The sequence below is a fragment of the Halichoeres trimaculatus genome, unplaced genomic scaffold (assembly GCF_033239565.1).
Source record: "Halichoeres trimaculatus isolate MK-OKI-2021-1 unplaced genomic scaffold, fHalTri1.1 fHalTri1_scaffold_14, whole genome shotgun sequence".
Lineage (NCBI taxonomy): Eukaryota > Metazoa > Chordata > Actinopteri > Labriformes > Labridae > Halichoeres > Halichoeres trimaculatus.
The window spans coordinates 7,227,060-7,254,286 of NW_027437192.1; the positions used below are offsets into that span (position 1 = coordinate 7,227,060).

Genomic DNA, 27,227 nt, shown 5'->3' on the forward strand with positions numbered 1-27,227 from the left:
ATAAGAATATGCTCTTCATATACGGCCAGATTGTTATTTCAAGACTGTACATGACAACTCTGCAACTTTCAAACACTTCACAAGATGAAATGTTGATATGAGAAGCATAATAAGACTTGTTCCACCTGTCAGATCATAATCTGTTTGATATAAGGAGCCAGGACTTTTGTCTGTATCCAGGATCTTAAGTGAAAAAAATCATCTGTAACCATGAGAAATGCTTTGATTCATGTTGTTTAGTGTTTCTACTTTATGAATCACTTCAACAGTATTCTTAATATCACCCAGTATTGGCAGAAAAGTAAAGCAGCTGCAGTAAAAAGTACAAGTGAAAGAGTTTTACTGCCCCCTAAAGGACAAAGTGGATGATTACTGAACCTGAACCAGTGCCAATGATGGTAACATTTATAAAGTATAGGTAAAATTAAGGGACTGACTAAGAAGAATCAATTTACTTGTCATGAAGAAGAGGACATCTTCAGATTTCTTCTCATTAATTCATATTAAATATTTTCTTTGGTGAGAACTTGATCATCATGGGAGACTGGAGAGGAGCTGTCGAAGAAAGGTCACATTCAATGCAGACGAAGGGGATAGATTTTGTAAAATAATAATAAATTACTTTTAACTTTTTCCATACACATGTCCTTTGCAAAAGAATTCCTCTTTTCTGTAGCACTTGATTTAAACATAAACCACAAAGCCTACTATCTGTTAGAATTTTAACAGGAGAGATTTTTGCTGTGTGTTTTAATCCTTGAAATGCTGCCTTTGTTTCATATATCTTAAAATATTTTCTCAGGCAGGATCTTTAATCTTTTTTGTTTTAATTTTTCTGGTATTCCACTTTCTTTTATCTGGTGGTAGTTTTCAACCTCCTGCTCACCCCTTCTGTTGTTGAATTGACGGTGGCCTTCAAGGACAAGAAGCTCCTGTGATGCATATGAATGATTCTCTATTTATCATCAAAAACTTATAATACAAATTCTTTTGCACTGAACAACCACATTCCTCTTCTCCTTACACTTCTGAGTATCTACTTCTTTATCCTTCAACAGGGGCTTTTTGCTGCTCACACACTAAATACAAAAAACAAAACTGTGAGTGTAACCAAAGAGGTCTCATTTTAAGTGAACAAAACAGAGCTTTATTTACATTCAGGCGACTATACATGACTTAAAATATATCTATTCGTTTTATTCAACACTTCTGGCCTTTTCCTGGGCTAAAAAGAAAATAAAAAGAAAGAAAAAAGCAAGAATAGTGAGTAAAAATATCTTGTTTCTATTCACACTCCTTAACAGTAGGTGGCGATAATTCCTTGTTAAGCTAATTGAAATTCTTTAGTGTGCTATCTTTGCATGGCAACATACAAGTAAAACAATGGCAACATCGATCGACATTCCTCGGTGTTTTTTGCAGCGAAGTGTCAAAGCTGTTAAAAATGGCGTACAGTAATATCCCGTAGTTTCGTAGTATCTCATGTTCAAACTTACGGTGTCCGGTAGGTGTCAGACGATTTGCAAAAGCCACAACGCAACGGAAGTACGGCCACAATGGAAGCTAAGAGACCAGTTATCCCAACGGACAGAGAAAAGTTTTTAAAGTAAGTACATGATTGTTTTCTTTTTTGTTACATTTAGTTAAGAGAAATACAGCTATGATGTTAACGTTATGACACGACTAATTCAGCTAAATATAGCTAAATCAAAGATGACACAGAGAGTGTTTGCACTGACGTCACGATTTGGCAGTTACCCAGATGTACGACGGAGAAAGAAGTGTGCAGTGAAATATGGTTTTAAGATGTCTTATCTGCCAACAAATGTGAACAAAGGCATTAAACACACCAAAACCTTTAGTAAAAAGAGATATTTTGAAAAATTACGCCTACTAAGCCGAAGAGAGGAAGTTCACAGAATAAACAGCGTTTGTTTTGGGAGGGGCTCATCCAACACACTAAAAACGCCACCTGAAAGACACTGAATTGTACTTATTGCCTCTTAATCGAAGTTATTATCTAACATAATGTATATATTTTTACTAAAGTGTGATTTTGAGATACTATAGACAGAAAACAAGACCTACCTGACAGGAAATGCTGTGAGTAGACTTAGATGTCAAGATTAATGGCAGTTGGTTGCCATGGAAATCTTGATGTAGATAAGCTAGCTAAGATGTTCTCTGTTCTTCAGACAATTGTTTGCACCCCTCACCTTACACTATTTTGTGGTAGTCAAAAGATATGAAATGTTTTATTCTCAAACCGACTGATAAGTGTATCATAAATTGCAGCAGTAATTTGCCATTTTGTGTGACAATAATCCTGTATACCTGCTAGCTTAATTCCATTTTGTCGTTAGAGTGCCTTCAACATGGTTAAGCTTGATTTGATGTCACATGAAAACACTCTATTATAAGTAAATAAAACATTGTAAGTGCTATGAGGGATTTCACAAGTTATAACCCCTTCAAAGCTATATTTATCCTTGCTGAAAAAAAAAATTAACAAGTTATTTATTTTCACAACTTTTCTGTTATTGTTGGGATAACTAACCTCTTTTAACTTAAGTTGTGGCTGGTCTTCCATTGTATTATCGCTTTTACGTCTGTGTTGTGGCTTTTACTGTTGTGGCTTTTACTGTTGTGGCTTTTACATTTGTGTCGTGGCTTTTACATTCTTGTTGTGGCGTTTACATTCATGTTGTGGCTTTTACATTTGTATTGTGGCGTTTACATTTGTGTTTTGGCTTTTACATTCATGTTGTGGCTTTAACATTTGTATTGTGGCGTTTACATTTGTGATGTGGCTTTTACATTTGTGTTGTGGCTTTTACATTTGTGTTGTGGCTTTTACATTTGTGTTGTGGCTTTTACATTTGCGTTGTGGCTTTTACATTTGTTTTTGTGGTTTTGACATTTGTGTTGTGGCTTTTATATTTGTGTTGTGGCTTTTACATTTGTGATGTGGCTTTTACATTTGTGTTGTGGCTTTAACATTCGTGTTGTGGCTTTTACATTTGTGTTGTGGCTTTTACATTTGTGCTGTGGCTTTTACATTCTTGTTCTGCTTGCAATCATGCTTTTGCATTTACATTTGTGTTGTGGCTTTTGCAAATTACCTGACACCTACTGGCCACCGTAGAAACTGCATCATCACCTGTACATTAAAACAGCTCCAGGAGTTGAAAAATGCTGCACACCTGTCCTACCTCCTTGCGCCCTCTAGCGGTGGTGTCCCCAGTTTTGAATCACTCCCATAACGCAGCTTGATCGTTCACCTGTTTAGCCAGCAGAGGAGCTTAACTCTGGAGGTTTGATTCAGTGTGTACTTCTCCAGGCTGAGCTTCAGAATCATCAGCGGGGTTAAACTCTTCAACCCCACAGAAGTCGTCCAGAGTCACAGAGGCCATTCACCTGCTTTCAGAGTGACCGCCTTTAATCTCTGTGCTGTAATCTAATGTTTAATCTGCCTGTGGAGTGGGAGCAGGAAAAGTGGGCCTACAGGAGGACAGACGGTTTAATTCAGTTTCTGTTTGAATTATATTTAGAAACGAATAAAAGAGGGGAGAAGTCAGCCTCTGAAGCACGGTTTTTGCTCTGCCTGGTTTGAACCTGAAGCGTGCGGCTGATGACGCACACACAGACCATTACCTTTTGACAATAACAAAAACAGTCAGTGCAATCTTCCTGCTGTGCTTTCAGAAATACCATAAAACAGCGCAGCACGCAGAAGATTATAATTTTTCTTCAGGTACCTCATGAATATGTAAACACTCAGCTTCATGACATAATACGGTCGATACATTATATACACATATACACATACGATACATTCTACGGTTGCTAGGCGCTACCCAAGTAGCTGCCTGTTGCTGCAGCTCTCTCGTCTTTGTCTGTTTCTTGTAATTTTTTCGTCTCTTTTTCGTCATCTTTGTATTTGGAGTGGATCATCACTTTGTATGGTTCATTGTCGGTCACGGACACCAAACTTTTTGTGGCTTCGGCGGTATTTTTTACTACTTTTCTCCTGTGTTTATCTGGAGATCCTACATGTAACCATGGCTGCATTGTTTACATGCGAAATTAGCTGTTAGCAGCCTGTAGCATGTCAATGCTAACTAGTGTAGGGCTTGATGATTTCCCTCGAGCTGAGGAGGAGGAGGTGAGGACAACGTGCTGGTTCTTGGATGTGAGCTGGGAGGTGACGACGTGGACCTGTCCTTCTATCCATCGTTGTTGGGAACGTGGGATCTAGCCCCGGGGGATGGACGAGCTAGCCGTGCTAATCCAGCGGCATCGTGCTGTTCACGGACGTGGCTGACATCGGACGCCGCAACACATCGGAGGAGCTTGGCCTGCTGTGAGCAGACAGGATCCAGAAGACAGAGACTGAACTGACTGCTGGGGAGGCTCAGTCCTGGACCCTGTGGAGGTGGAGATTGGCTGGGCTGGAGAGTGGTGGACGAGCGGTGGATGAGCGGTGGACGGGATGTCGTCATCTAATTTCTTATGGACATTTTTGCACTTTCTATACTCTTTCTTACTTTTGTTTTCTTAAATGCTGCGGTGACTCCTGAATTTCCCCTTGGGGATAAATAAAGTATTTTCTATTCTATTCTATTCTATTCTAATCCCAACATGTGCAGCTATAACGTGCATAGTGGAGCTATAGTGGAGCTGTAAAGCGTAAAAAGTGTCAACTCTTTTGAGTTATGCTGCAGTTACAGCAGCTGAACACATAAGCACACGCCTGTATTGTTCCATGAATCAAAACTAAGCACACACCTAATGCACCGTGGCTCGGTGAAAGCACAGCAGCTCTTTGAAATGGTAAACGACCTTTGAACTTGATTTAGGAAGCAGTGGCAGCTTATTTTAAAGGAAGTCAGTCTGAGTCAACTAAGATCCATATGGCTGTCAACCTCACACACACACACACTAACACACACACAATCGCACACAGCACAGAGCCATGACTCAAGGTTGGTGATAAATGAGCTGCCCGCTGCTCCGGCCCTGACCTCCCTCGATTACTGTTGAGCACTCTGTGGGCTTCGGTCCATAACCTGCTCTGACAGAAAGCATCGCTCCAGCTTATGAGACTGATCGCTTTTTCTTCCTGTCCTCCCACCACCTGTTTCATCACCGTGTGAGGTGATACCAGGGCTGAAACCATAGACTTTGCAAAAGAAGACGTAGCAACATATACCTGGAGTCAGACCCTGAGCCCTTTTTTAAAACCTGAAGTGCGGCTTTTTTATCATCAATATCGTGGATATTTGAAACCACACTGATAAATGTAACTTGTTCAACCTAAAAATATGATGTCAAGGGCTGCCTCAAAGCTCTATTCCAACTCAACTAAAGTTTTCAGTCATGCTGACCTTTTATTTTTGTTATAAATTATATTTGTTAGTTACCTTAACTTCTTCGGGTTCTTGTTTGACATTATAAATTTATTTCACAGACGTACAGTCTGTATTCTAGGGTTCAAAAGTCGGGTTTGCGGCATGAGGTGTAGACACCTGTTCCTCACAAATAACGATATTTCTCCACATTTAGCTCTAAAACATCACTTTTTTCTGTAGATTTAGAGAAATACTCGTGTAATAGATTGAATATGTTGAATGTTATTTCTAAATGTTATAAATGAGTGTCCTGATTCTAAATACTTAGCTACGTTTCTAAACATTAAGTTTCATTCCAAATTTTCTGCCAAGATTAAATATTTATCAAAGATTTATAAATCTTAAGCAAAGATTTTTAAATATTTACAGAGGTTTCAAAATATTTATTAAAGATTTCGAGATATTTGCTTAGATTTCTAAACATGAAGTCAAGATTTATGAATCTTTAGGTGTGATGTCAAAATATTTAACTACAATTTCTAAATATTTAGCTAATATGCAAATTCACACTCCCGCCTGCCGGATAGAACCAAAATAAAAGTTTGTGGAAGTGATTTTGAGAATGTCAGGCTCTACTTCTTCTATGTCGGCCAACAGCGCCATCACAGCACTCGGTACGTTTATCTTCTAACGGCTGATTAAGCCAACTGGGTTTGACTTTCTCTAAATCTGCTTAGCTGGATCGCTTCCTTAAACTTTTATTTTTGTGCTTCCAGCGGGCGGTGTGTGAAATTGCATTTAAGCTAAATATTTAGCAATCTTTGCAAAAGATTTATAAATATTTGGTCTAAGCTTAATATTTAGCATAAAACTAAATGTTTAGAAACGTAGCTTAATATTTAGAATCAGGACATTCATTTATAACATTTATAAATAACATTCAACATTTAGATAAATGGTTTAACATTTAGATAAAACATTCAACATTCATACATGGTATTTGACAAATAAATTTCAAAAATGTTTCTCTAAATTTGCAGAAAAAGCGATGTTTTAGAGCTAAATGTTGACAAGCTACAAGTCAATTGGCTCTACAGGTGCTGCCATTAAGTGCAGGATTATTATTATTATTATTTTTTAAAGGTAGTGTAGAATAATCTAGTCAACTAACCACAATCAATTGCTGCAACAATATACCTCAACCTTTAACAACATTCAGTAATTAGTACTGAAAATTCACTAAGTGCTGAGTCTAGACCTTCTGACTCATTCTACCTGAGGACAAAGAGAAGGGTCAGATTAAGTGTTTAAATGTTCCCTGAACAGGTGAGTTTTCAGACGTCTCTTAAAAGTAGAAAGGGACTCCGTGGATCATATAGAGTTAGGTTTTTTATTCCACCATTTGGGCACAACAGAGAAGAGTCTGGCTTGTGATTTGGAGCCACGCTGGGCTGGGAGCACCAGGCGTCTAGAGCATAGTGGGTTAGAAGGAGTGTAAACCTGGATGAGGGATCCCAGGTAGACAGGAGCTGTTCTAATCAATGTTTTGTAAGCCAGATGAAGGGCTTTGAATTTCAACCATTTTGGTTTCATATCCTTGGTGTACCTTCCTTGCTTACAATGACAAAAAAAATTGTGATTCTGGGTAATAACTTTTTAAACCCACACCCATCTGAATTCCTTCATCGTCAAATTAACATGCAATACTGATTTATTTGGACGCAGATATTTAAGTTAAAATATATTTTGTAGATAAGACAATGCCAACTTATTATTAAGAGTTGTTACAACAATTTCTGTGATTTTTTTGTCATTTTGACACAGAATAATACGCTAGAATAACAAATGTGCAAAATCACATTTTACAGTGCCATAATGTGACTTGCCAGTACATGTTTGTCAATCACAGGAACAAATGGCACACAGCATACCCTGACGTAACAGAAACACTTTAGAAGCATGTTCATTGAGCTATAACATCAATGTTTGCTGCACACGTCTGGACACAGCCTCTGTATGAGCCGAGTGATGACGCTGTTTCCATCGAGTTCCTCCTCTTAGTGCACTTTACTGCTTTCTTCAGTCGTCTGTTCATTGATTTCCACTCCTGTGTTTGTGCTAAGTAAACGTCTGACTACATGCTGTAGTGATGTACTCACAGAAGCAGTCATCCTGAAGACTCCTCCATCTTCAGACCCTCATCGCTCTGAAAGGCATATTTGAATCTCCTGTTTCCTGCTGTGAGGGGTGTGTGTGAACGGATAGTGTCTGAAAATTTAATGGGCCCAAATGACTTAAAATTATCTGGAAAGTTTCACATTTTGGACTATTCATGACTGATGAAAACCGAAAAAGGGGACACCCTACCTGGCCTCTTGGAGATACTTGGAAATCCCACCCCAGTCACACATGGTGTCCCCTAACTGTGCGTTCACACCAAAAGAGGCAAAAGCGGCAAGCCCGAGAAAGCAGACAGCGGCCAAAGTGGCAAATATTTTAGCCGCTTTGGCTGCTTGTCGTGACTGACGTCAAAGTAATATCGCGCTTGTCATTTAAAGGAGCCACGCAGCGAACTTCTTCACAGTGGCAGCTGCTTGCTGTTGTTCGACTTCAGATTAAAGCACAGCATGAACATAATGTAAAATCATCATCTAATCAGTCACGAGCGGAGCAAGTGAAAACCAGGTCACCGGCCTCCATTCAGATCTTGGCACACAGTCTGGTACAAAGCCTTTAGGTCTTTGCCACAGACTACACCTCACTTCACTATTTTCTGCTATTACTACACATTTTTTTGAACTCACCAGAACAACCTACCACCACCGCGACACGATCCCAGGCAACATTTTTTTTTTTTGGTCGGGGTAGCCAAAAAGGCAGACAAAAAAAAAAAAAAAAAGGATAAGCCCGAACACAATTTATCAGCTTTTCGACATCCATGACGAAACTAGGAACCGAAGTTACATGCGTTGTTCTTTAGGGCCTGCTGGGACAAAGGACATCTCTACTCAGATTGTTTGCCACCGTTTGCAACTGAACAGTGTCATGGCTAATTACCATAAAGTTGACCGATTTTTGAAGATTTGAACATTCGAAACTCAGACTCACTCCTCTCCTTCAAAACCCAACTCAAATCCCACCTCTTCAAGACAGCATTCAAGGCCGCCACCCCATCAATACAATCGCTCTGTTCTCTTTTTGCCTTATTTGTTTCTTTTCTGTAGAGCGTCTTTGAGTATCTTTAAAAAGCGCTATATAAATCTAATTTATTATTATTATTATTATTATTATTATTATTATTATTATTATTCATGAATTTCCCTCCGGGGATGAATAAAGTATTTTTATCTTATCTTATCTTATCTTATCTTATCTTATCTTATCTTATAATTATTATTATTATTATTATTATTATTATTATTATTATTATTATTATTATTATTATTATTCATGAATTTCCCTCCGGGGATGAATAAAGTATTTTTATCTTATCTTATCTTATTATTATTATTATTATTATTATTATTATTATTATTATTATTATTATTATCAAACTGTAAGAACATTCAAAGCTTCATTCATCTTTAAAAGTAATTTACGCTTTGGCTTTTTCTGTCTGAGAGCGCAGTGGAGGCAGTCAGAGCATCACTTCACTGTTACTCTTATGTTAGTGTATGTTAAACCAACATCTATTACTTTGAGTGTTACAATATAAGGAAAAAACTCAATATCCTCAGCTTTCATCTAATAAATTAAGAAAGACACTAATTCTTTCATACTGAAGTGAGATTTATTGGTCATTGACATGAATACTACTGTTTTTTTCTGACTTGTAAAATTATCTCGTTTAATATTGATTACATAAACTCAACTTGACTGACTCAGAATCTCTAAATAGAAAGAATCTAACATCAACAAATCAAATTTTATTTATCTAAATATTTTGTCTAAGGAGACTATACAATTGTGATTCAAACTCCAGTTGTGTGCACACGCAGAAACATCTGGAGGTCTGGTTTGGTCCCGGGGGTTTGTTTGGCTGATCTCACATGTGGAGGCATGTGAGCGCAAACATTAATGTTTCAAAACTCAAGTCATTGAATTCAACCAACATTTCAAGCCTTAGATGAGAGATCCAAGTCAACATCCTGAAGTTTTGTCCGAGTCTTTTTCTGCTGTTCACGCTCAGTGTTTGCAGTATTACATAAGTATCTGAACACGTCCTGCAGCGGTTTCCTGTCAGAAACGCTCAAGATTGAAATCTGCTTTTGAACCTTTTCATTTCTGACATTTTCACAGGACCAACATCCTTGAAGAGCAAACAAATGACAGCATTAGCTGATGTGTGCTCAAGGGAAAGATGGCGGGTGTGTTTTTATTGGTCTCACATTTCTAACTCCAGCTCTCAGGAACTGAGGCTTAAGGGAAACAGCACAGACAGCTTCAATACTCTGAACCAGGGGTTTATTGTTGTCTTAATTAAAGAGAAAATTATGCAAAAGGTAACGTGATGATTTTAGCCACTGCACAGGGGGCGCTATGGTGCAGGAATCTGCTGCTTTTACCTGTGAAAAGATTTTATTACTTTGTTAATTTTAGAGCTAAATTACACTTAGCTCCATTGTTGATGATGTTAATTTGAAAGCAACATATTAAAGTTTGACTTTTTCACTCTAAATAACAAACTGGGAGCTGTTACTACCACTCTAAATTCACTCTGTCCTGGTTTTAAAACAGGATTTGTCTGGATTGAACAAACAGCAGGTAAATAAAAACCTCAGAAATAAAATGCAGAGGGAAAAGAAATACCCTAAACACAAGTTGGCCCAGTTTCCTCTTTACAAGCTGTAACAAAACTGCCCGCTGCAGACTGATTCGAGACAAGAAACAACAGCTGAATGTTTAGTTTTAAGGCTCCCAAAACCCAGGAAGTGAATGAGGAGTGCCTGATAATTTATGCGTAAACTTTTTTGAACGTTTGTTTATGGATGTAGACGCAGGATTCTGCCCTGGATGGATTAAGAGTGGATGGAGGGTGAAGTGAAAAGGAGCCTTCAGTGTCTGGTTCCTCTGCTCTACTGCTGTCAGGGCACATTTTTGTTGATTTGTGTGGTTGTTTTACGGTTCCCCTGTTTGAACCTCATCCAAAATATCCTTTAAGTTGTGACACTAAAGAGGGAAATCAGGCCACACAGCTCAGCTTAGCCCTGCAGCTTGACTCAGCTTTTATGCACCCTGCCGCCGGCTAGAGACCATCAGCAGTGTGTGTGTGTGTGTGTGTGTGTGTGTGTGCTGGAAAACACAAGCTTGCACATTTGCTTCATGCTACAAATAGTTTAATTATCACATTTGTCAACGTTTGGGCCTTTTTTAGGTCAGTTTTGTGAAAAAAACACATCCATATGTTCGCAGATTGTGCACAGCAGTTCTCCAAAATCACACGGCAGCTTCGTTCCTCTGATGTCACACACACACGATGTGAAGCTGAAACAGTTTAAAGGTCGTACTGTTTAGTTTAAGGTTTTGTAAGCAAAGAGAATTAGCAAAAAACAGAATTTTTCCACCCTTCTAACATCAATAAGGCGCTGAGAAGTAGACGTTAGAGAAAATTAAGAGAGGTGTACAAACCAGTAAGAAGCCAAGGATAAAGTTAATTTAAAACCATCTGTTGCTCTTAGCTCACTTTTTAGCATAGAAAACAAGAAATCAACAGACCTAAATCTTCTTTAAAGAGGAGTTTGAAAGTGATCTTGAAAAAGTCTCCGTTCTAGATATATGCCTGATCGTAGTCCACACTTCAAAATGAGATTATCAGCACCAGTATTACTGGTTACAGGTTATTTTGAATTGCTACTTCTTAGTTTTCAGTTTGGGTCGACCAGGACTGGTTTGATCTACGGCAGTGGTCCCCGACCTCGGACCATGGACCGGTACGGGGCATGGGTAAATTGGTACTGGGCTGCACAAAAAATACTCAACTTACATTATTTCAGTTTGATTCATTACCTGATTCTAATTGATTGCCAAACCCCCCAAGCTAGCAAAATGGACAAAAAAACAAACATCTTTGGAAAGTTTCTTTAGGCAGCATGAAAGAGCCAGTGAGGAGACAGAAAATAGCTAGTCCATGAAAATATTGTCTGACATTAAACCGGTTCATGGCGCAAAAAAGGTTGGATACCGCTGATCTACAGCACGTCTAGGTCTCTATGACAAAAGTACGCCTGCTGTGGAAGTTTAGTAGAAAGAAGAGGTAAAACACAGAGATCTGTGTTTTTCTCTGCTAAAAACAATTTTTATGTTTAATGTTGTAGTGATGGTGGACACAGGAGCCTAACTGTCAGACAGAAAAAGGACAGAAGAGCAGAAGAAAGATATATAAGAGAGTATTACGGCCCAAGCTAATTAGCCTTTAGCATCAATGCTTGATTTCACGTTTTAAACCATTGTGCTACAAAACTGTACTGATAAGCACCTTACCTCTGGGCGTTCATTCATTCATTTATTTTATGAATTCTACTCAGGGTCGCAGGTGGCTGGAGCCTATCCCAGCTGTCATTGGACGAGAGGCGGGGTACACCCTGGACTGGTTGCCAGTCAATCACAGGGCTGACACAGAGACAGACAACCATTCACTCACACACTCACACCTACGGACAATTTAAAGTGACCAATTAACCTGATGAGCATGTTTTTGGACTGAGAGAGGAAGCCGGAGGACCTGGAGATAACCCATGCATGCACAGGGAGAACATGCAAACTCCACACAGAAAGGCCCACCAGCCAAGCTGGGAATCAAACTGATGACCTGCTTGCTGTGAGGCTGCAGCTCTAACTGTTGCACCACCATGCAGCCCACTTGGGTGCGTTGTATCCAGTGAAAAGTTGTCTTGAACAAAGAAAATTTGTTTCAATCTGATCTCCATTTAATTCCAAAACAAACACACGCCTCTCTAAAAGTAATTTACAACAGTGTGTGGAGACTCTGGGCCACAAAGTGGCGAGGGAGTACAATCAAAACAGATCCTCCTCATAGTATCTTTTAATAAGTAAATAAACAATTATGAAAAAGTACAAAGTGGGCTATACCACCTGTGGTCAATCCTCTGGACACACCCCTGCATATTGATCGAGATATTTACAAATACTTACCCACGCCTGCATGAGTCAGTGCATCAGGTCACCGTGAACCAAAATGACTCTGAAAACCCCTCTCTTAAGATCCAACAGGAGTTGAAATCACCTGCTCCTTGTGTGTGTTTATCTCTGACGTCGCCTCCTCCCTGCTGAAAAAGGCCGTCTGACTCAGTCATGTCTTTGCGTACTCCTGTTTTCCTCCCGTGTCCCAGTCTAACCTTGGACCAGCGTCTTTGCCTGGGCTGCTATTCTTAGCCTCTCTTCTGCTCCAGCATCACAGCAGATCCGTCAGAGTAAAATGCCACACTTGGCCGGATGGCGTAAATAAAACGGGGCCTGCTGGTTGGGAGCGTCTCTGGAGGAAATGACAAATCACTTCACATCATAAAAGACAACAGAGGCGCAGCGTTACTCGAAGAATATCTCATGGGAGCAGCCTGGTGGTGCTCTCAGGTCGTAATGGAGCAGAACACTTGCAGGACATTGTAATCTCAATGCGTCTCTCTGTGGAGGGTTGTAATTTCACGGCACATGGCACTTAAAGTCGTAGTTAGGCAGATGTATTCTCCCCTTTTACATGTTTATGCCTCAGGGGATGTGGTTTCAGGAGGACATTTGGCCACACACACACACACACACACACACACACACACACACACACACACACACACACACACACACACACACACACACACACACACGCATTAACTATCACTTTCAAGGCACTGTGCTGTCAGCTGCTCTGAGGCCCCAGCTGAATGAGTGTGAACTGCTTTGCTCAAGGGCACTGTGGCAGTTTGTGCAGATGGACGACATCCTCAGTCGCTCTTTCAGTCTGATTTCATTAAAGTCTCCCGTCTGCAGAACGAAACAGAGAGAAGCTCCTCATGTTAACTTTTTAAAGCGTAATTATCCTCATGATGTTTGTAAATGCTCTGGAGTCTCACGTCAAAAACATTTTGTTGCAGATTGCAGTTTGGACCTTTTACTCGCTGCGTGTAACATTGGAGTGATGACAGCAGCCCCCTGAGGCCTCTCCGCGTGTGTGCGTCTGTGTGTGTGTGTAATAAAAGCATGCGTGACTCTATCTGACATAGCACAGTCATGGTTATGTATTACAGGCACGGGGGCAGAGGCTGCAGTTGCATTAAAGTTGCAGCTTTGTGTTCATTGAAGGTGTCAGTGTAACAAAATAAACATGTAACAGAGAAAATCAGGCAACGCTTTACTCCAAGTCAACATGTTAAGTATTTATGGGCAGTACATGAATATTTCATGAATTGTTTAAATACACTGTGGAAGAGTTATTGTCACTTTTAAGGCGATTATTATACGTACTGGTTAGGGCTGTCACTTTAACGCTTTTATTAGATTAATTAATTACACCAAAAATTAACGTGATTAACTCATTAGCTGCCAGCCATTTTCAGAGCATCTTGAACAATCTTTCAAGACCCAAATAATATTGTTTTCTATGACTACGTAAACACCAAAACTACCTAAGAAGAGTGGACTCTTTTCTTCTTTTTGATCTAAAAAAATAGACAAACTTACTTTTTTTGATAGCATTCATCTCGGGCGCTCCATCCTTTTATCCTCTCCATGATCTCTGTCGTCTTTTCTCACAATCACGCTGCTCTTTCTCTCTGAACTACCACAACACATCCTCAGTTGGAGCGTGAGCTGCCTGAACTTTTCTGACTTGCAGCGTCTCGCTATGCCTCTGTCATCTCACATCTTCTCCTCATATCCATGCTGAGCTCTCATCCAAAGAGCACACCGCTCTCACCCAAAGTAGTTTACGAGCAGGATTTTGATGGACAAGCTCCAACAGACCCCGCCTCCCCAGTTGAAAAACATGATTTACTTATATAGACGCAGGGAAAGGTTGCACAACGTCAATGGCACTGAACACAGACCTCTTAATATTGGCCTGTTGAAAAAAATGTGGATTAACAAATCTTCTCTTTTTTGTTTATTGATTTGTTTAATCATGCACTACACTTTTGTTATTTCCTAGAATTCAGATTCTTTACTTGGGAACCTTGAGCTGATATGAGATTAAAATGTGATTAATTGGAATAATTAATTACAAATCCTGTAATTAATTAGATTATTTTTCTTAATCACCCGACAGAAACAAGTTAGCACAAAATACTGATTTAAAGATGATTGATTCGTACACAGAACTGCTTTAATTCTTGGTGCCATAGATTCAACAATGAGCTGGAAACATTATTAGGAGATTTTGCTCCATATCGACATGATAGCATCACAAGGTCACTGCAGATTTGTCGCCTGAATTTCCATGAAGAGAATCTCCTGTTCCATCACATCCCAAAGGAGCGCTATTAGGTTGAGATCTGGTGGCAACAATACTCCGGTAGACTGTGGATGTTGAACCATGCTCACTTGGTACTAAGGGGCCCAAAATGTAAAAATCTCCCCCACACTATGACACCAGCAGCAGCAGCCTGAACCGTTGATACACGGCAGGATGGATCCATGCTTTCGAGTTGTTTACCCCAAACTCTGACCCTACCATCTGAATGTGGAGCAGAAATCCAGACTCATCAGACCAGGCAACGTTTTTCCAATCTTCTATTGTCCAGTTTTGGTGTTGCTGTGTGAATTGTAGCCTCAGTTTCCTGTTCTTAGCTGACAGGAGGGTCACCCGGTGTGGTCTTCTGCTGCTGTAGCCCATCTGCCTCAAGGTTGGACGTGTTGTGTGTTCAGAGATGCTCTTCTGCAGACCTCGGTTGAGTTACTGTTGTCTTTCTGTCGTCTCCAACCAGTCTGTTCATCATCCTGACCTTTGACCTTTGGCATTAATAAAGAATTTTGTCCCATACTCCTGCTGCTCACTGGGTATTTTCTCTTTTTGGGACCATTCTCTGTAAACCCTAGAGATGGTTGTGTATGAAAATCCACCAACAACCATGCTACATTCAGAGTCCCTTGAATCATTTTCTTCTCCACTCTGATGCTCAGTTTGAGTTGCTGCCATGTGATTGGCTGATTAGATATTTGTTAACGTGCAGTTGGAAAGGTGTTCCTAAAAATTAATCAGACATGACATCCCCTGTATTAAAAAAGTGAAAGTTAAAGGGTTCAAAGGAGGGGTAGTTAAAGGGACAATTAAGTAGCCAGCAAGTGTATATTCATGTTAGATTATTCTTAGGCTAATTTCTTCCAAACTCTGAAAGTAAAATACAGAAGTTGTGTTTTTGCAAAGTGAAAACTTTACAGTTGATTCTTAGAAATCAGAATCCTCAGACGTCAGCTGCTGTACCATGTTCCCTCTGAGTGAACTCACCTTGAGAAGCGCTGTCTCCAGCAGGTGAGCTTTTACTGTTCCACCACATTGTTCTGTGTTGACACGGCTGCTGAATGTTTGCCCTGGATGCACAGCTAGAGAGCTGTCAGAGTGCTGCACACTGTGTGGTGAAAACACCGCTGTAGGACAAATGTACCGTTAACAGACGGTGGACTGTGGGCTGTGTGAAAACAGAAGCACAGACTGAGAGAGAGAAAAAAAAACTTTGACTGTATCAGTCAACTGTTGCCTGGAGTCGGGTATCAAACCTTGGCCATCGCCCACATCAGTATGACCACGTCTCCTCCACCGCCTGGAGTGAAAACATGGAGCTCTCACGCTTTCCATCAGCAGGCTGAAAGGTAGAATCAGGAGATGAAGTTTACTCCTGCAACAAACCTTTTTCTCCTCTTTCACCACATTAACTTGGCATTGTTTGACCAGCTTCAGTCACTGTGTGGATTCACATGGAGCATATTTCAGGTTTGATTTTAGATTTCTACTTCAGCAATGTTCAAAAACACAAAATGACAACAGGTCTAAAAATAGTTTTACAGCTGATGCAAGATTCTAACTCTTTATGAAACCTAAAAGTTGTGATGTTAGGGGTGAGTTAGCAGCTTTTGTGTTTTGAGTATAAAAAAAACTCTATTCTGGTGAGATTTGCGCCTCAAAGAAGTGAAAATTAGGCATTGTTTACCTGCTCTTTTATGGATTTATTATAAGTTGGAGTTTTAATTTGTCTTCTAATTGTCATCTTTTCCCTTCCACATCTTTTTGTTGTTGTTGTGATTCTATTTATTTATTTTTATTTTTATTAATTAATTATTGGATTGCTATTTTAGTGCCTTTTAAAGGTGTTTTAATTATGTTTTAAATTGTTTTTAAATCGTTTTTTGTATTTCACACGAAGTGTCTCTTGTAAGCCATGTGTTTTTATTTTATTTAAATTATTTAATTTCTCTGTACAACACTTTGTCCAACAGTGTCTGTTTTTAAAGAGCTTAATAAATAAAGTTGGAATGGGTTAATTTTATTTGATGCTTCTTTGGTAGCCTGTCTTAACATCTAGCCAGGGGTTACAGATAGAGGCTTGCCATTTGGCTAACCCTGGTATAGTTCCTGAAATGTTAAAATGTTGTGAGGACTATCCTGTAAAGGAGACACTTTTCCAGGATGAAGACTCAGTTTCCCATGAGCACCGTCACCTACTGCCAAAAGAGGCGACTCTTACCAAGGCGTGCATTTTTTTTTCTTTTTTGAGAGCAGATCTTCTCTTTAACTCTACTTTTCTTCGTGCAAAACAAGTTTTTTGGGAACCTTCCGTAGGGGGCCAGACTAAACCAACCCAAGAATCAATCCAAGACCGTTGATTGGTTGAAAGACAGTGGCTGCATTTCTCCTGGCGGCACACAGTCTTCTCTGAAACCAAACTTGATGGGGCTTTGTATCAAAGAGCTACATGCCAATCACAGAGAGAACCAAATGCTGTATGTCTTCCATCGTTTCTCTTTGTTTACTGTGTCACGTTTTTCTTCTTAGTTGAACTTATCGCACTGCTATGGTGTCACATTATTACGTAACTGATGCCGCTATTGGCATCCAGCTTACACGCCTCCTACCACGAGGGGGCATAGTTGGCTGTGGAAACGCAAACCAGACCAGGCTTAACCGAGCCAACTTGTACCAAACTGTATTGATCTAAACCAGACTGCTTGGTGGAAACGGGGCTTTGGTGTCCAGGAGGTAAGCAGACGATCTCTTAAGTGTTCTTCACAGCTCGTTATGTCCTACCAACTATAACCTCAGCAAGCAGAGCAAATGTAGAAACCTAAATTAATAAACAATGTTCCTTTAAATTAATTAGATGAATGAATTATAGTGACAGAACAGAACAGATGTAAAATAGAAAAAGTTTTTTATCCAGAACATTGTGGACTGATGAAGCTCTAGGACCAAATCTTTGCCAATAAATGTGTTTTTTACACTTTTTGGCCGGGGCAACTGTTGCTGGGGTTTGACTTTTAGTGTTTCCTGTTTTATTTGTGGCCGTGGATTCATCTTTTTTAGTCTCTTCATGTGTTCTTGACCGTGATTTTGTTGGATTCATCAGAGGTTTTACTGAGTAACCCATCCTCAGACTGTAAAGGTATGATGATACTGCTTCTTAATTTGTAGGTCAGAATTAAACATTATTTTTATTCAACGCAATAATGCACAACAACATAAGGAGTACACTTTACTTTGATACTTTAATATTCCCACACTGAAACACACATTTATCTTAGATTAGACTTATCTGCATCTGCTTTATCTGTCTTAACTTGCATGAAAGTGAGGAGTGATATTTTTTCTGCTCTGGCTTTGTTGCTTCTGGTACTGCTGCTTCTTGTCTGTGTTTTCTTCTTCTGCTGCTTTGTCCTGTCTTGTTCTTTTGCTGTGTGTTAGTAAAAGGTGTGATTTTGGTGCTTGACCTTTGATTTGAAAACATAAAAAGATTCTGGGCATGTCAGATGGGGGTGAGGCTTTTTGTTGATGCAGCATTTTAAATCAAATTGCATCCTTTATGACCAAAACTTACAGAATACAAATGTTTTCAACTTGTACCAACACCTTACAGCAGAAAATGTGATTGGAATTAAGATTTCAGCATTCTTTTGTTTGTATTTCCCATGAATCCTGCCAAAAAACTGACATAAATAAAGCATCTTAGTGTTAAAGAAACCAGTCTCTTGCAGAGGTTTGTGCTCCTCCCGTCTCTGTATGCTCTGCTGACTGCACATATTCTGTATGAATGTGTCGTACAGATGTAAAATCAGTTGCTCTAAACCTGTCTCATTCCTCTTCCTCTGTCAGAAATGTTAAAACCTCCCTGGAGCTCGCCTGCTTCTCTTTCTTCCTAACCATTAAATATACAGCGAGCCGAGCGTACAGTAGCCTATGCATGGAGACCCCGCTGGCGCCGAGGGGGATGATCTCAATAAACAGAAGAAACGACCCTGACCGGTGGAGCACTGAAGCGCTTTGTAATTGTGACCTTTGGCTGGCTGTAACCTACATATGCTCCATTTTTCTGCACAGACCACGAGAAGAAGGCACAGGAGGATTTCTATAAGGGACTCAGGAGGACTCAGGGGGACTAAAGGCCTTCTCCTGCACGCTGTGCTGTCGTTTGAATCACACTCCTCTGTATCTGCCCTGCCTCTGCCTCTGCCTCTGTTTAACTTTAAATACTGGATGTTTTTCTGAAGTGGTTTGTTTTGTTGTTTCCTGAAAAGCTGCCAGTTTGGAGATTGGAGCCTTTCACTCAGCATTGACTCTATAGGATTTGACATGGTTTAGATTGAGAGGACTTTTCATTCTTGGCTGCATGCTGCTTGTTTGAAATTGGGCCAGCCAGGGGAAAATGATTTGCAAACACTCGTTTCTTAGGAAGAAAATCCCTTTTTCTTGACTTAAATAAGTTTTTCTGTGGCAGTAATATTGTTTCAGTGATTATCATACGCGTAATGATGTTAAATATGTCCAAAGATGGAAGGATGCTCTGTGATTAATGAGTCCCTTCTTTAACAGGAGGATCACTTCCTGCTGTTGAACACATACAGTCGCTACAAGGATGCTGAGATTATGTTTTCTGTGTTTATTTGTTCGGGGAATTTGTGGGGGATTGAGCAAACATATGCTTGACTCATTCTGTTTGTAAGAACCACTTTATTGAGCTTTTCAGGCTGAGACACATGAGGAGACTGATTCCATTCTCAGGGTTTAGAGCCAGGAGCTGCTTAGCTTAGCTTAGCATGAAGAGCAAAGGAAAACAAGACGCCGCTTTCAAAAGTAGAATCTGTATTCAGTGGGGGTCTGGATTTTCAGTATAAGTGATTTCTGGTCCACTTTAAGACTATTTATGGTCTGAGTTGAATTAAGCAGCCAGGTATCAACAGGCTTTGGTGTATGTATGAAAACAGTCTGTGTGGAGAGCAAAAGCAGGCAGAATGTTTGCCACATTTCAGTGCCCATCTGCAATAATCTGACATTGCTTTTAAAATATATGTTCATACAAGTGCAGTTAACAGTATTTGGGCACAAATCTGTTCAAACTCAGACAGTAATCAGAAATAATGACTGACCTCTTTTACGTATCCGCCGGCTCAATTAAGACTTCTAGAAAAGGTTTCATCCATTGCCAATGGGTTTTAGGATTGTTATAACTTATTTTAAACAAAAATATATTGCACATTATTATCCAGTTTTCTTTCTAATCCCTGTGTCTAAACCCTATATCAACTGTAATTAATTCTCATCATGAGAATAATCCACTTTTTATAGGTTTAGAATTTTTTGTTGCATTGTTTTGTGTTTTTAAGTCTGACCTATGGGCACAAGGTTTCACCTCTACATATGCTAAGACATGTGCTTGGAGGCTTGGAAGCTTGGAAGTGTCAAATTAGTTGATTCTTATTCATCAGTTTGTGTAAAGGGTTGACTATCATTGCACCTCTGCCTGTTGACACTGTGACGAAAGTTAATTTCTGTTGCCATGCCAAATTAGGATTTAGCAAGTAGAGGTAAGGTATTTATCAGTACAGTTACGTAGATCTATGGTTTGCAATGTGACATCAACCTGGCTATATGTTAGCAACATCAGCAGCCCAGTGCGCCAACATTTCTGTATGCTAACGAGTCATATTTAGCACAGCTGGCTGTCGGGTGCTCTAAGACAGGTCTGTAATCTGTAACGTTAGTAAATTCTGGTTAGCTATGTCCAGTCATCTACCAAGCAGAGCTAACGTAACCTCACTCTTCATTTTATCGATAGACTCTCAAGTTTGAACAGACCACTGCAGAATAACTGCTGACTGTGGGTTGGAGTGAACATTAGCACAAACAGCTTAGCCTGAGCCAATAAGCCTTTAGCTTGGGCTGTATCACTCTCCCGTTTAGCTTCTCTCAGCTCTTCTGTCCTTTTTCTGTCTGACAGTTAGGCTCCTGTGTCCACAATCACTACAAAATTAATCACAGAAAACTTTCAGCAGAGAAAAACACAGATCTCTGTGTTTTATCTCTTCTCACTACTGAACACCGTCAGCTGGTGGTGTCATAGAGACCTAGATGTGTCATAGATCAATCCGGTCCTGGTCGACCCAAACTGGAAGCTAAAAAGTAGCAATTTAAAATAACTTGTAATCAGTAATATAGGCGCTGATAATCTCAATTTAAAGTGTAGATTACAATCAGGCATATATCTAGAAGGGAGACCTTTTCAAGATCACTTTCAAACTTCTCACAGCCCCTTTAACCACCTGCTCGCTTTGTTTTATCAGTTTTCAGTCTCTGTGATTAGCTGAGCTCACACTAACTCACTACTCAATTTTTATGTAAAAGGCTCTGACATGAAAGTGGTATGAATATTTGTTTTAAAATCTCTATAACAAACAGATTAAGTGTTTTTTGTAAAGGTTTGTTTATCCATAATGTAAACATTTTGTGGCCTGTATCAAATAAACATGAAAACATATATAAATGACAACAATGATCAGAAAAGTCTTGACAACAAATTTGAACAAATGTAACATGCATGCCTCAGTACATCTTTATATCAACCAAACAATTCCATGTTGTAAGGAAACAAGTACAGTACAATAATAATACCATCAACATCATCAGTAGTTGTGATAATGATTACAACAGCTCACATGTAAAGCAATAATTGTGAAGAAATTAAGTAAAATTTAACTATGTCTTAAAAGAAAAAAAGAGGGAAGAAATAATTAAGAAAGTATATAATAATTTAGGAGAGAACAAATAATGAAAGCTTTATTTCTTACCAGAATGTTTCTTCCCTCTTTGAGACAGTGCATCCTGACCTTTATTTTCAAACCTACAGATCCTGTTATGTAATTGGAGATTTCACTGAATAAACAAACCACCAAGATCCAAGCGACTGACAGACTCACAGGGGGAGGAAACTGGGGTTGACTCCAGTGTCTCTAAACCCCTCATTACAGCTGTGGTGGAATAACAAGCTGTCATTATTTGGAGGACTTGTTGCCTCAGCTGCAGGGCTCCTGCTTTCCATCTGACCTTTGACCTCCCTGAGGAAGGAGGCATGCCCGGAGAACTATTTCTTCTCAGAAATCAATAGAGCAGAGGATGCACGTGAGTGCAAACACACAAAAAAGAGCCAGTTCCTACTTTTTCAGACCAAACAAATGCTTCACAGACAGTTTTAACTGCACATTTTAGTGAGGTACCTTTTCTTCACAGACTCTCAGGTTGTTAAAAAAAAAAACACTTTTACTGGCATCATTTCTCATTTTGGCAGATCTCTCGCTTTTGTGTTTTTAACCCTCTGGTCTGTAATTTATCGAGTAGACCCTTTTAATGGACCATTCACCTCTGACCTTCTTGCCAAGGCTGCAGGAAAAAAATCAATTTATGAACAATTTATTGGCTTTTCTAACTGCAGCGACCATGATTCATGGTAAAAGCCTCTATTAGGCTTATGAGCCACCTTATTAGCTAGGGAACATATCCAACGGGGCCACATTTGCAGCTGCAATGTCTAAAACCACACAGTAGAAAATACTGTTCTATACTAAAACACACATTCATGGTTCCCAGAGGATGTCCCAAAGTTTCTGTTGTTTGTTAATCGTCTTATTTGCCATCTGTAGCCAAAAACAGTCAAAGCTTTTGCTTCCACTTAAAGTTTTTAACATCTGCTGGATGAACTGGTTCTAAACTTTGCAAGAATGTTGGTGGTTCCCAGAGGCTGAACCATGGCTTTCAAAGAAGCAGCATTAGGTCAACGTTTTAACTTGCAATTGAACTGTATTTATATTCTTTTCAACTGGATTGAATGGACTAACGTTCTTGTTAAGACATTTGTGGTTCCCAGAGGATGTCCTGGTCCCTTTCATTTGTTTATCAATACCCTGCCTCTGCCACCTAAAGCCAGATGCCAGATGCAGTCTAAGCTCTCGTGCTAAAAATATATTCATCTTCTACCACTCTATGATATTTTCATAGGATGTTTGCTGGTTTGCATGGTAACCAGAGGCTGAATTGTGGCTTTTTATTGCTGGATTGTTTTGAGTTACATACTTGCTAGAGCATCTGCAGGTCTCCTGAGGATACCCCAAAGTTTCATTTGTTTGTTTGCACTCTGCTTTTGCCTCCTAAAGCAAAATTCAGTCATAGCTTTTACCCAAACTAAAACATATCTAACTTCATCTGGACATACTGGTTGCAAATTTGCATTCATGGTCTCCAGAGGCTGAATCCCGGCAGCTTTGGTGTTTTCTGGCTGTCAAAGTCAAGTCAAGTCAAACTTTATTCATATAGCACATTTTAAATCAACAGCAGTTGACCAAAGTGCAGTACAAGCTTAAAAATAATATAAGTAAAACACAATCAATAATAACAAACAGTTGATAAGAGCATTGTGAAACAGACGATAGGTTAAAAAAGACCCTATAAATAAAAGCAAACTTAAAAAGTTGGATGTCCCGCCTTACCTGTATTAAAAGCCAATGAAAAAAGGTGTGTCTTAAAAAGTGATTTAAAAGTGTCAGTAGTCTGTGCGGTCCTAATATTTAGAGACAGACTCTTCCATGTTTCAAAGAAACATCAATATGAAAGTGAAATTCTTTTTTGCATTTACTGGTTGATGGGATAACATTATTGTTGAGACATTCTTGGTTCCCAGAGGATGAATTATAAGAACATGGACAGATTTTGTTTGGGATGCAATAGACCAGTTGTAGTCAAACATGTTCATAGATTTACTGGGTATAAAAAATGGTGGCTTGCCTTTGCTGCTAATGCAAACACAACATTTTAACACCAAACTGTTGGATTGATGGCCACACATTCATGTCCATGTCAGACGAGTTATTAAAGACGCTATGAGGAGGATCTGTTTTGATTGCACTCCCTCGCCACCTTGTGGTTGGGAGTATCTGCATACTGTTGTAAATTACTTTTAGTGAGGCGTGTGTATGTTTTGGAATTAAATGAAGATCGGATCAAAACAAATTATCTTTGTTCAAGACAACTTTTTACTAGATATTAGGCGCCGAGGTAAGGTATTTATCAGTACAGTTATGTTGCGCTATGATATGAAACATGACATCAGGCAAACATTGTAGTAGCCAGCTATATGTTAGCCCCATGCTATGGCGTATCTATGGCTAACGTGACAACAAGTAAACACTGTCAGTTTGTAAGAAGTTTAGTAGCCGTCCAAAATGTGCAACGTTAGTGAATCCGAGTTATGTCCTACCAGTCATCTACCAATCAGAGCTAACGTAACCTCACTCTTCATTTTATTGATAGACTCAAGTTTGAACAGACCACTGCAGAATAACTGCTGACTGTGGGTTGGAATGAACATTAGCACAAACAGGCTAATTAGCGTTTAGCTCATGCTCTATCATTCTACTGTGTCGCTTTCTTCTGCTCTTCTGTCCTTTTTCTGTCTGACAGTTAGCCTCCAGTGTCCACCATCACTACAAAATTAGTCACAGAAATCGTTTTCAACATCTCTCTTCCTACAACTAAACTTTATCATTTGGCATGGAGTTGTCATCCAGACCTAGACATGCCGTAAATCAATCCGTGTGGATTACAATCAGACATATATCCAGAAGGGAGACTTTTTCAAGATCACTTTCAAACTCCTCACAGCCCCTTTAAACAAAGTTTAGTGATCTTTTAAATCTCACTCTAGCGCCACCATCTGGTTAAAATGTATATTAGTGTTACTTCTTTCTCATGAGTTTAATATTTTGCTGATTAATGTTAAGGAATGTTAGCATGTTAATTTTTAACAAATTTGAGTATGACCATGACTAATGCTCTTTAGTGACGCTGGTGTCTTAATAGAAAGTGAAAATGTGATGCTTTAGTGATAATGTCATCAACATGGTGGTTCATTATTACTGATTTGCATTTTAATTCAGTCTTGGTGGTTGATGAGGAAGGAGGCAAACTGTGACTTCACCAGAAAGATGGATTCATCACAACCTGGGAACTCAAAAGTTAGTCCACCTAATATCTGACCTTTAACACGTTTGTAAATGATAATGATGGGAAATTACAGCTCATCAGACCAGAGCCATGATTTTAAAACATCCCCACAACTGTGCCAGCATCACAGTCTGCCGCCTCCTGCCTTCAGTCTGATTAGTGCAGGGGAACACCTCGCTCGGCGCGGTAATGAGCATGAGGCGGGCTGCCGGAGCTCGGTCCGTGGGAGGGGTCTGCCAAACCTTTCTCTCTAATTGACCAGGGAGCAGAAGCAGCCTGGGAGCGAGCAGCCTCAGACGGGGAGAGGGGAGCGCATCTCTCTCTCTGAATAACCGCTTATTGAAACACAGCAGGTGGGTCAAAATTAATTAACGCGTGGCGTGGATCACTTTGATAAAGTGTTACTGAGCAGCTGTTGTGGTGGTGTGGCTTTGTTTCACATCATGGGAGTTGATTCAAGAAATGCTTAGCTGTACTTTAAAATGCTTGCGGTGCACACACGAGAGGAGGGGAAAATGAGAGCAGGTTTTGCTTGTGCGTACTTTTTTGTGCAGCGACAGAGCTTGACATCAATCTCAGGTAGTTTAAACGTCACAGCTTTGATTTGTCTCTTTTCACGCGTTTCAGCACCAGAAGCGGACGCATGGGCTGGATAAATCCCAGGTTTCAATGGCTGATCTCCAACTGTTGTACTATGATCCACTGGGTCCCGGAGACACCTCCCTGGGTGTGAAAAAGCAAAGTATCCACGAGCTCTGCGGTGTAAAGTCGCTTCACCCCGGAGGAGGAGACGTTTCAGCACCATGGACAGAGACTCAGAGAGGCGCGTGGCCGGAGGAGGTGACGGAGACGTCCTTCACGTGCAAGAAGCAACACGAGGAAGAGGAGGAGGAGGATGTGCGGTTGATTGAGACAAGTTCAGTTACCCGCAGACTGAGTCAGAGCTCATCAAGTGAACTGTACGAGGAGGAGGAGGAGGAGATGATGGAGGAGGAAGAGGAGGAGTACCCGGAACTTTACTTGCTGTCCGATGAAGACCTCTCCTCTGACAGCTCGGGGAAGTCTGTGGATTATGGGTTTATTATCGCAGTGACATGCCTGGTGACTGGCATCTCTCTGGTCGCCATATCCTACACGGTGCCCCGGGAGGTCCGCGTGGATCCGGACAGCGTCACGGCCCGGGAGATGGAGCGCCTGGAGAGGGAGAAAGCCCGGGTGGGAGCCCATCTGGACCGCTGTGTGATAGCGGGACTGTGCCTGCTCACCCTGGGGGGTGTGCTGCTCTCCACCCTGCTCATGATCTCCATGTGGAAGGGGGAGATGATGAGGAGGAAAGCCTTCGCCTATTCCAAACACGCAGCCAAGTTGTACGGCTCCATCAGCCTGAGAGGAGGATCCAGCCCCACCCGGGAGTCCTGCTCGCATTTGTCAGCGGCTGATGAGGATTTAGAAGTGATCGGCTGAATTCAGAGGCCGAGAAAAGTACTTAAGAAACGCAAACGGTGCTCTCCTTTAATCGAGGATGTGTGGTGACTTTATGCCTTTTTTATTTCATCTACTGAGGCGGACTTTTTAAAGGGTGGGTTCACATTTTTTCAAACCTGTCTGATATTATTTGGTTGGAATGAAAGTGACTTGGGAAAAGGTTTAAGTAAAGCAGTTTGAAGTTGAACTAAAGCAAATAAAGTGAGTCTTCTGATTAATTAAACATTAAAGTAAGAGCTGAGAGTAGCTTAATGGAGGCCTGTTGCCTCAAGTAATAGAGAGACACTGAAACACAGTCAATGAAGTCCACACTGAGTAATGGATCGAAACCTTTAAAGTAGGGCAGGGATGATATTCTATTCTCGCGATTTTTCGATATTTTCGATTTTTGCTTTTTCAACACCAGACCATGTAAAGAAGTTAAATGATGATATTGTCTACAGACCATGTCAGGAGCACTAATTTTCCATTAAATGCACATCATGTGAGTCAGAGAGAAACATTTCACCCTCTGCTGGAGAAAAGTGGTAACTTTTTTCCAATCCAGTTTATAAACAAAGACTGACACTAAGAATTTGAATTTGAAAAACGTAAGAAATATCTTTTTTTTAATGTTGTCAAACGAAAAATCCTGATATCGATTTTTCTCTCACCCCTACTTTATAAGTTCAATGTCATGATTAAAATATAGAAAAAAATGGATAAAATAAATAAACATCATTTTCATAAAAAAAAGGTAGCTTGTATTCAATTGGCCGTTGAAAAAAATTGTTGGACGGTGATGTCAGGGCTCTAGGCAACCTTTAAGATGATGATGATGGTGATAGGTAGGCTTAATTACCATTCTCTTAGAAAATTGTCATTTAAGAAAATTTTCAAGATTTTTAATTTTTCTTGTTCTGAAGTTA

The 27,227-nt window shown here is 40.0% G+C and overlaps 1 protein-coding gene across 2 annotated transcripts; it reads left to right on the plus strand.

Annotated features, from left to right (window-relative positions):
• Positions 1–1,347: 1,347 nt before the first annotated feature.
• On the plus strand, positions 1,348–26,963 carry LOC141803243 (transmembrane protein 74). Of its 2 annotated transcripts, none has more exons than XM_074687204.1 (2): positions 1,348–1,606; positions 25,462–26,963. In XM_074687204.1, the coding sequence occupies exon 2, from the start codon at positions 25,504–25,506 to the stop codon at positions 26,296–26,298; it is 795 nt and encodes a 264-aa protein (XP_074543305.1). In that variant the 5' UTR covers positions 1,348–1,606; positions 25,462–25,503; the 3' UTR covers positions 26,299–26,963. The 2 variants fall into 2 exon arrangements, with proteins under 2 accessions (XP_074543305.1, XP_074543306.1); XM_074687205.1 differs by lacking the exon at positions 1,348–1,606 and adding an exon at positions 25,070–25,187.
• Positions 26,964–27,227: the final 264 nt, after the last annotated feature.